General features: G+C 36.4%; 1 protein-coding gene across 1 annotated transcript; it reads right to left on the minus strand.

Annotated features, from left to right (window-relative positions):
• Positions 1-6,272: 6,272 nt before the first annotated feature.
• LOC127529665 (protocadherin beta-15-like) lies at positions 6,273-8,920 on the minus strand. The gene has a single exon (XM_051934081.1). It carries the CDS (start codon positions 8,750-8,752, stop codon positions 6,278-6,280), a length of 2,475 nt encoding a protein of 824 aa, XP_051790041.1. The 5' UTR covers positions 8,753-8,920; the 3' UTR covers positions 6,273-6,277.
• Positions 8,921-11,652: the final 2,732 nt, after the last annotated feature.

The following is an 11,652-nucleotide window of genomic DNA, read 5'->3' on the forward strand; positions in this document are numbered from 1 at the left end:
ATATGATGTAAAAGGGGCTCCTTTATATAGCGTGATCGATTGCGCCCGTTTTCCTTGTTAAATATCCAATAAATCCTGAAGAATACATATATTAGTATCTTCGATCCGACATAAAATGATCCTTTTTTCATGCAGTATTCCAGTCTTTTTGTAAAACGAGGCTCTTCTGCATGTGTTATATGAGGAGCTGCTAAAGGGGAGGTCCTGCTGGAGCTTTGAATCGAAAAAATCACCTAAATGACCAACAGCGGCACTCGCTGTACAATTGCAGAAACACAAAACGTCAAGTCAGATAAATAATACTGGTGTACCTCAAATCACGAATAAACAATTTAACTTATTTTTAGCGTTCGTTAAATCGGCATATTAATAATACATGAAGAAATATAAATAGAAGGAGCTCCATATTATGATAATTATAGTTGTTGTTATTTTATTGGTCTCCCCGTGTCTGCGTGGGTTTCCTCCGGGCGCTCCGGTTTCCTCCCACAATCCAAAGACATGCAGGTTAGGTGGATTGGCAATTCTAAATTGGCCCTAGTGTGTGCTTGGTGAGTGTGTGTGTGTGTGTCCTGCGGTGGGTTGGCACCCTGCTCGGGATTGGTTCCTGCCTTGTGCCCTATGTTGGCTGGGATTGGCTCCAGCAGACCCCCGTGACCCTGTGTTCGGATTCAGCGGGTTGGAAAATGGATGGATGGATTATTTTATTATTCAAGAAATGCCAACTGAGCATTAAACACTAAAATCACGGACATGTTTGTTTATTTTTTTTTCTGCTTTTTATTGTAAGTGTAAACCCATGTTTCATTTGACATGCATTGCATTATTGTTTTAGTTTAGACAGACTTTACAATACTCGTTCTCGATTTTCTCTCTGAGGACAAATAAAGTTCTATCTAGATACTCTTAATTTTCACTGTATGTTCTCTTTTTTATAGTTTGCCAGGAAGCCAAAATACTAAATAAAAGGACACCCACAGCAATGATTATTTTCATATATCACTGGTCAGAAGTTTTAGAACACCTCAGTTTTTCCAGTTTTTCTTCAAATTTAATCAGTTGAAATTTAATGAATGACCTACATGGTGAAAAATTAAGCAGCAAATTTAAAGTTTAGGTTAGGAAAGACTGGAAAAAAAGGAAATTTTTGAATATTATAAATTGACCTTCTTTTTGGAACAACTAATAGGCTTACATACAACCTACAGTAATTCTGCAGCACTTAAAGTAAATCAAGCCTTACAACTTGAATCAAATGATTTGTATAGGTGTTCCAACTTCTGTCGATTACTTACAAATCCTCTGTCTGTCTTAAAACAGAGTTGGAACATACATTGTTAGTGCACCCTCTACACCGCATAATTTGTAATTATCAGTGATAATGGCAAGAAAATGACAATTAAGAAAGTAAATGCGACACAGCATTATTACCCTTAAGAAGTGTAGGCCTTTCTTTAAGAGAAAAGGCAAAAATAATAATAATCAAAGTGACAGTGAATACAATGGTGTCAATCCAAAGGCAATTGGAAACTGGAAGAAACTCTGATAGGAAGAGAACTGACAGAGGCAAAATCACAACCCAACCAGAAGACAAGTTTCCGAGGTTCACCGGCTTGTGTGACAGGCACCTCACAGTACAACAGCTTCAACCACAGCTTAATAGTGCTGGTCAAAAAAAGCAAGTTTCAGTTTCTACATTTGAAGAGGAGACTTGGTGATGCAGGGGTGACAGGGTGAGTAGCAGAAAGAAAGACATTTCCTAAAGGACAAAATGGGGCCTTGAAATACCAGCTGTGGACTTCTGCAAACTGAAGGAAACTCTTATGGACTGATTAATCAAGTCTGAAATCTTTGGTTCATCACCAAGGTTGCTTGTACGTTGTCAAGTTGGCAAAAGGATGGTTCTTCAGTGTGTGACACCAGCTGTCAAACATGGAGGAGAAAGTGGGATGGTCTGGGGTTCTTTTTCTGGAGGCAGAGTTGGTGACTTGCACAGATTGACTGGCATTCTGAATCACAAGGTGTTACCATAGTTTGGCTGTTATATCAGATGTCCTCTGGTATCTGACGCAGAGACATTAGCAGCAGATCATTTTAGTTCTGTTTGATCAGATTGAGATCTGGGGTATTAGGAGGCCAACTCAACACCTTTGTCATGTTTCTCAAACCATTCCTGAACAATTTTTGCATTGTGACCACCATCAATAATGTATTTCTTGTACAGCCCAAAGTCACTCAAGGGATGCCTTATTAGTCTTTAACCATCCCTGTTTTTTTGACAAACCCCCCCGAGCCTTGAATCTCTAATAAGAGAAATAAAAAGGCAATTCAGAGAGACACCCCCTGCCAGGAAGATTGTGCATGTAATGGGTGTCAAACAATGCGGTAAAAACAAAACAAAACAGAACACAAGTTTTCCCATTAGGGAATATTGCTGCCATGAAAAGATGTCTGCAATAATCATTAGGTAGATGGTACATGTCAAAGTTGCATCTGTATGAATGCCAAGACCTAAGATTTCCGAGTTGAGCATTGCTCAGAACATCACACTGCCACCACCATCTTGCCTTCTTCATATTATGTATCCTGCTGCCATCTCTTCCCAAGATAGACAATGCACACACATCCAGGAACCCTCAAGATTCAAAAGTAAATGTGATTTATCAAACCAGGCCACCTTCTATTGCTCAATCATCTAGTTCAGACACTCACATGCCCATTGTATGCATTTCTGGTGATGAAAAGGGGTCAGCATGGGCACTCTAACTGGACTGCGGCTATTCAGCCTCATACACAGCAAGATGTGATGCATTGTGTGTTCTGATACCTTTATCTCATGTCCAGAATTAAGTTTATCAACAATTTGTCATAAAGCAGCTCTACTGTGGGATCAGACCAAACGGGCTAGACTTCACTGCCACACACATCAATAAGGCTTGGGTGCCCGTTGACTCTGCAGTCAGTTCACCAGTTGTCTTTCCTTGGACCACTTTTGGAAGGTACTAATCAGTACACTGGGAATACCCCACAAGATCTGTCACTTTGGTGGTGCTCTGACCTAGTTGTCTAGCCATGTCTCTTGTCAAAGTTGCTCATATCCTTATGCTTACCTCTTTATCCTGCATCTACATCACCTCCAAGAACTGGCTGTTCACTTGCTGCTTAATATATTAATTTTGTCAAACTAGAGGTGAAGTGAATTCAGCAGGGTATGCTCATCAGTAATGATGTTATTTACTTAAATATGCAAAATTTCAAGTTTTTACCTGATACAATGTTTTTAGCAATCATCATAGAAATATACAGTGGACAAATTAGGTCAGGTTCTCACTTTACATTACATAAAATCTTTAAACTATCACCCCTGTACACACACCTCCCTCTGCCCATGAACAGTTTCTATTAGAGTTGTGAGGGATGACATTATAATTAATATTTTTAAGACCTTACTTTGGCTTCCAGTTAAGTACAGCACAAATTTGATAATACTGTACTAGCTGTTCTACTCATCTAAGACATATCTAAATTTGCAGTGCACCATTTATTGGAATGTATTTTGAAATCATTGTAATAAAATCCATTGTATTTTTCATTCCAACAGATGGTGCATTGCAAACATTAACACTTCTTTTATGAATCCCATACTAAATGACATATAACAGAGACAGATGCACACACACGCACACGCACACACACACACATACACACATGCACACACACACACTTTTCCTTTTATTAAGGTGGCTAAAGCTTTCAAAAGCTTAGCACCACTCTGTGTAACAGAACCTGAGATCCACAACATGTGATAACAATAGTAATGTACACCAGTTTTTAATTCAAAATAATGCAGGATTTGCCATCAAGTGAAATTTAAATTTTGAAATTTTGAAATTTTCATCCCCTGCGATGCCACATGGCAACTCTTTCCATTAGCATGGTAACTTGCAGCGTATATTCAATAATTGTACTTTATTTTCTACATTGATGTTTCATAAATTTCAGCTTTGGAAGAAACATATTATCAAATAGCATTAAATATGTGTTAAGTGTAAAAATCTTGTCTTTTCAATTTATTTTATGAAACTGTCTCAAATGTTTAAATCTATTGAAGTGCTTTGAACTGCTCATCAGAGACCAGCATTTATCAAAATAAATTGCATCACACTTCAGAGTAAAGAGGTCTCCTTCGTGTTAATGTAAAAAAATAAAAATAAAGAAAATAAAATATAATTTTTAATTTCTACCACAGCAACATAAACCCTGCACGTTTATCAATAAACAATGACCTATTCATCTTTTAATGCAGCAACACTTTTGTTGCACAACTTTGCCACCCAATATGGACTACACTTTAGAAGCATCAGATATTTTCACTGCATATTATGTCTTCACAAATTTTCTCTTATTCTTCCCAATATCCTAAAGATGAAAATGTTAACTAATTTTAATTTGTATATATTAATACAAATTACCCTTTGAAAAATAGGTATTGGTTTTGGTGTGCACTACTGTGTTTTCTGATGGCAGTACAGGTTGGTTTCTACCAGGATAATCTTTGGTGCACCAGAGAAGGTGGTTTGGAGCAGGTTGGTGGGGGATTTACGTTTTTGTTTGAGTACAATGACATATAGATTGGGGCTTCAACAATATCTCAGTATTACAAAGCCAAAAAAAGGAGATAGAGAGTTACAGAAAAAAAAGCTGATATAAACATTTTAGGTAATTGAAGAAATATTTTATGAGGACCACAAACATGCAGTACTTAGTTACAGTGACAGGACTGGCACACTGGAAACAATAAGCACTAACCAAATATGAACAATAAATGACTTCTGAGGGATATATATGACCTGATTAGTCGATCTATAGATGGTGGAAAGTTCATTCAAAAGGAGCAAGAGAGAAAGAATAAAACTAAATTCATATCTATGATATTGTATGTTCATGAAACTGTTTGGGTATAAATTTATTGAAATCTTCAAAGCACATGGAACTCATAGAAATCAAAATAGTTCATGCGAGAGAACAAGGAACTCTCATATATGGCAACAATGGAATTTACAGTGTCGAGTCCTAGACATCCGCATGAATCTGGCACAAGAACATATTTATTTCATTTTAATCCTAAAGCTGCAAAGCTTTGACACCGTGTAATCATTATTGCATCCCATGAAATTTCTGTGATAAAATATACTTTTATCAATATTCCCAAAGATAGTCTTTAAAAATTAATGGTCTCTACACCCCAGCTTCATAGGAAACTAAAAATTGCCATAAATATAATTAATAACCACTGGTTTATGATTGTATTTCACAGATTATAATACCTTTACATTTAAGTATACAGTCTGCTACCTCTTATATTTTAGTTTTTCTGTAAAAAGCTAGATTACTGCCTTGGGAAAAATTAAGTCTATCTATCTATCTATCTATCTATCTATCTATCTATCTATCTATCTATCTATCTATCTATATTGTGCCAAATACTGCAGATTCCCTAATTTACTTATATCCATTATTTTAATTTTCCAAAAAAGCAGAATAACACTTTACACTTAGGAATATTGTATCATTATTATTTTAATGGGGGTTCTTTATAATAGTAACGAGACAATCAATTACAAAAAAATACTCTTATTAAATGTAATATTAACAAACAAACAGGAAAAAAGTAAATGAATAAAAAAAACACCACTTTTACCCACAACACAAGGTTTTAGATATTTTCAGAAACACTTGAAAATAATAAATAAGTGAAAAATATCTTTCTTCAATCCAGAAAAAGCAAACTGTGAACAATATAGGAAAGTGTTAACACTTTTTACTGTAAAAGACATGCCCAATTACACATAATAAATGCTACACTTCAAGCTAAAGACTGTTAATTTTAGACAAATGTTGATAAAATCAGTTTGCCCAACATATATCAGGCAACGTACTGTATTATAGTTTATTTCTACATGTAAGAAATGTTTATCAAAGAAAAATAGGAGTATTCTGCTTAATCCGATAAGCTCGCGCTACAGGTATCAGGTGTATTCAGAATGTTTTTAAACTAAATCAGTTAGAAAATTCAAGGTAAAAGCGTCAAATGCAAATTTGCATAATGGGCAATTTTGACATGAGTAGCTCTACGCAATTGTCAATTTTCTTTAAGAATGTAATTTAGGAACTCAAACGGAATTAAGCATACATACATACATACATACATACATACATACATACATACATACATACATACATACATAAAGAATTTTTTTTTGGGTGGGGGGGGGGATTATGTAAGGAATGTTAAATCATTTGTTTGAATTTGTTTTACCTGTAGAAGGTCTTCTTCAGCTTCACTTTTCAAGTGTTTCGTTTCTGTTCCACTTGCTTTAATATCCATGGAACTCTTGGGAAGAGGCTCTATAGGTTTAAAATCGCTGTTCTCAACATTATTCCCAGAATCCGCTGTTAGGCAAACTTCGTAGTTGTAAACGTGACAAAGTGTTCCGGTCGTTCCGACATCTGCATAGCGAGGTGGATAATAAGGGATAACTGGTAGAGTTTCGTTGGGATATTCATTGAAAAGTTTTGAGCTTCTCCATTTGTAAATTTTTAAACATATTAGAGCTATAATTAAAACAAGGAAAAGAAAAGATACTAATGCTAACGATAGCACTAGATAAAATGTTATATTGGCATCATGGCTGCTGTTTTTTGTCAGGTCATTGAATTCTGAAAGCGCAAGTGCAAAGTTTTCGGTGATGCCAATGTTTATGTTTATTGTTGATGAGTGCGATGGCTGGCCGCTGTCCTCTACTGAAATAGTTATTTTTTGCTTTTTAGAATCTTTCTCCATAATCTGCCTTGCAGTTCTTACTTCTCCATTATGTAAACCCACTTCAAAAAGCGTGTGGTCGGTGGCTTTGATGAGTTTGTAGGAAAGCCAAGCATTCTCTTGAGAGTCCTTATCAACAGCAACAACTTTTGTAACGAGATAACCAACACCGACTGAGGTAGGTATGAATTCCGCTACTGGATAACCTTTATTCTGAATTGGATATAAAATCTCTGGAAAATTATCATTCTCGTCTTCAATGTAAATATCTATAATAACAACGGAACTGAGAGATGGCGATCCACCATCTTTTGCTGCTACTGAAACCTGAAAGTTACTCATCTGCTCATAATCGAATGAACGTACAGCATAGAGAACACCTTCATTAGAGTTAACAGACACGAATGATGATACAGATGAATTGTTAACACGGGAGTTTTGAACGAAGTACGATATTCTACTGTTGACGCCTGAGTCCTTATCTTTGGCGCGCACTGAGAAAAAAGATGACCCCGGAGAATTGTTTTCCTTAATATATGTTGAGTACCGCTGCTCTTCGAACTTCGGAGGATTATCGTTAACATCGCTGACCACTAGAGTGATTAAACGAGTAGCTGACAGGGGATGTTCACCTTCGTCTGTGGCAATTATGGTAATATTATACGCAGACACTTTTTCCCGATCTAAATTTCCATCAGTTTCTAAACTATAAAAATTATTTAAAGAATATTCCAGTTTAAAAGGAATATTGTTGTCAACAAAACAATTTACTTTACCATTTCTTCCAAAATCCTTGTCTTGCACGTTGATTATAGCGATTACTGTACCAGGCTTTGAATCTTCAGAAATTTGATTTGAAACTGACATGAGATTTATTAATGGCACATTGTCGTTTACATCAATTACTTCTATTATCACTTTACTAGAACTTACGTGACCTCCATGGTCACTGGCTTCAACTGTCATTTCATACATTTTATTATTTTCATAATCTATGTGTCCTTTGACTTTGATTTCTCCAGAGTCCGGATTTATTTCAAATACATTATTTCCATTTTCGCTGATGTGGGAGAAACAGTATCTAATTCTCCCGTTCATGTCTTTGTCAGCGTCAGTAGCACTAACTCTCATTACCAGAGAACCAATCAAAGAGTTCTCTTGTACATAGGCTTTATAAATCTCATGTGAAAACACAGGGGCATTATCATTGGCATCGAGAACAATAATATGGATTTCAACTGTGCCAGAGCGCTGAGGATTCCCTCCATCAATAGCGGTTAAAAGTAAAAAGTGCTCCTCTTGCTTTTCTCTGTCCAAAGGCACATCCAGCAATAAATACACGTTACTATCCGACTGTATGCGCGATTTTAACTTAAAATGATCATTTGGAGTAAGCACGTAAGATTTTATTGTATTTGTACCCACATCGCTGTCTATAGCACTAGGCAGAGAAAATAAAGCTCCCGGAGGGGAAGACTCGATCACCTTTAACTGAATGCTTTGTTTGTCGAATGTGGGATCATTATCGTTAATGTCAATAACATCAACAGTAACGCGATGTAATTCCATCGGATTTTCAAGAATAATCTGACAATTTAAAGTACAAAGGGTTAGTTTTCCACACATCTGCTCCCTGTCGATTTTGTCTTTAATAAATAAAATCCCTTTATTTATATCTAACTCAATATATTCTGCCCCTCCTTCTGTATAGAAACGGGCTTTGCCGATTTTCAGTCTCTGAATACCTAGCCCCAAATCTTTTGCAATGTCTCCCACAAAAGTCCCACTAACCATTTCTTCTGGAATGGAATAGCGGACCTCTCCATTAACTAAAAATGTTGAAATTACAAAAATAATTATCAACAGTACCTGCATTGTGGAGGCGTATAGCATTTTCGAATTGCTTGATGGGAAATAATTCACGTTCATTGAATAAAATTGATCAATGGCATTTAATTCCTCTGTTAATGTTGACGTTTTGCTGCACAATAGCGCCGATGCTTCATGAAAACGTTGTTATATATTTGTATCCGCAGCTCTTATACTGATTTTCCGAATTTCAATATGATCAGGATCTTCCGTTGTTGTGCTTTGTAACGATATCCATCCACCCATCCATGGTCCAATCCGCTGAATCCGAACACAGGGTCACGGGGGTCTGCTGGAGCCAATCCCAGCCAACACAGGGCACAAGGCAGGAACCAATCCCAGGCAGGGTGCCAACCCACCGCAGTTTGTAACGATATGGCAGAGGCAATTCTGCTGCGTTTATGCTTCGAGAAATCTCACTGATCAACAGCGGCACTCTCCGTTCAAATGTAAAAAATGCACGATGTTAATTAAGAAAAGAAAAAAATGTGAAGACTGGAACCCTGTCTAGCACTGTCTCTTGCATTTTACTGTACATTGTACGTTATATTCCTGACCCGATTCCCGGACCAAGCCTCACCCTTTAACCCGCAATTCTCATTCAGCATGAATTAGAAGAAAGAAAGAAAGAAAGAAAGAGAGAGAGAGAGAGAGAGAGAGAGAGAGAGAGAGAGAGAGAAACGTTTTGAACATTCACAAACATTTGTACTTTTATTTTTAAGGTAAAATTATATGTTTTTATGCTTCTCTTTGTTATTTTCAAAATTCAAAATGGCATTTTATTTAAGATATTAAATCTTATACGTGTAACAAGAAAATCGTTATACTAAAGATCTATAGATGATTTAAAAGCATCAAAGAAAAAAATGGTGAAGTACTGTTCAGGATAAATAATAGGTGTATGAGAGAGAGAAACACATAGAGAAGGATATTCAGGAAATGCTTATTTGTTGCCAGGAAACAAGTCACCTCATTTGGAAGAGATGGGCCCACAGATGAACTGTACTTTGAATGTTTATTTTCTTCCTCTACTCCTTCCTTACTTGTGATAAATATTTTATTATGACAGGCATGTGATTTTAATCATTTGTTTTTAAAAACTAAAAACTGTCCTGTCATCAGGACAACATCAGTGTTGCCATTTTCCTACGAGTCTCTATTTTACCTGAATTAACAAAAAAATATGTGAGTGTATTTTGAAATGAAAAATACATTTAGTATTCCAATAACAACATAGTAAACGTTTATCCAGCTACATCCTTTGCCTAGATGACATTTCATTATTTGGTGTTTTACATGTTACACTTGGCATTCTTCAGTATTTTGTTGTGTGCATTTCTCATATATCATCTGTCTTTTAATTGCATGTTTTTAATTCCTGACAATCTTTTTCAGGTTTTTGCCAACTGAATAGGTGAAAATTCTTAATGGTTTTATTTATGGTTATGGATGAGATGAGTAATCGTATAAAAATCCAATCCCCCTCACGCAGGCCTTTTGCTGATGACTTTGTTGTGTAGCACCAATAAAGAGGAAGTGGAAACAAAGTTAGAAGAATGAAAAAGGACTTTAAAAGATAGAGGATTGAAGATAAACAAGAAGAAGACAGAAGATATGATGTTTAATGATGACCAGGATTCAGAAGTCAGCCTACAGGGAGAGCCATTGAAAACAGTGGATAAATGTAAATATCTAGGATCAGTTGTAGGCCAAGATGGAAAATAAGATGCAGAGATAACTCATAGAGGTAAGTGTGGATGGGATAGGTGGAGGAAGGGATCAGATGTGATTAGAGAATTAAGGTGAAGGTTAAAGGTATGGTTTTTAAGACAGTCATTAAACCAGCAATTATATATGGAACTGAGACATGAGCAGTAAAAGGAGCACATGAGAAGAAGTTGGATGTGGCAGAAATGAAAATGTTGAGATGGATGTGTGGTGTTAGAAAAAGACAGAATAACACATGAGAAAATCAGAGGTTCAACAAACGTTGGAGAAATATCTGAGAAAGTACAGGAAAGCAGATTGAGGTGATATGAACATGTGATAAGGAGAAACAATGAATATGTGTGCGGAAGTGTGATGGGAAATGAAGGGAAGTAAAAGTGAGGGAGGTCAAGGGGAAGGTGGATAAATTTAAAGAAAATCAGAAGGAAAAGTGTCTGACTAATGAAAAGGTACAGGACTGAGTTATATGGAGACTGATAATCAAACACACAATGCCAAAGAAATGGGAGAAGAAGAAGATGCCTTCTCTATCTATCTATCTATCTATCTATCTATCTATCTATCTATCTATCTATCTATCTATCTATCTATCTATCTATCTATCTATCTATCTATCTATCTATCTATCTATCTATCTATCTATCTATCTATGATCCCAGTTTCTAAGCAAATGTTGAATAAATAATACATTCCATGTGTAAAAGCACCGACTCTTGACTCTTTGATACTGCTATTAACTCTCAGTAGCAGTATGAACTGGTGTTCTGTTGTTCAAATGAAAGGCTTCGTGACAGCTGTAGGAGAGCCTTTAAAAAGGGAAAGCCTGTTGTACTCTGTTACTAACTTAGTGTGACCTAAGGGAGCAATGCAGTGGGCGAAAATCCATTGATCAGCACAAGCGCTACAATTCCTTTTGAAGGAAGTGCAAAAAATTCATATATTTTACATATCCATTCATCCATCCATTTTCCAACTCACTGAATCCGAACACAGGGTCACGGGGGTCTGCTGGAGCCAATCCCAGCCAACACAGGGCACAAGGCAGGAACCAATCCCGGGCAGGGTGCCAACCCACCGCAGGACATACAGTGCATCCGGAAAGTATTCACAGCACATCACTTTTTCCACATTTTGTTATGTTACAGCCTTATTCCAAAATGGATTAAATTCATTTTTTTCCTCAGAATTCTACACACAACACCCCATAATGACAATGTGAAAAAAGTTTACTT

This window comes from Erpetoichthys calabaricus, chromosome 11 (assembly GCF_900747795.2).
Source record: "Erpetoichthys calabaricus chromosome 11, fErpCal1.3, whole genome shotgun sequence".
NCBI lineage: Eukaryota > Metazoa > Chordata > Cladistia > Polypteriformes > Polypteridae > Erpetoichthys > Erpetoichthys calabaricus.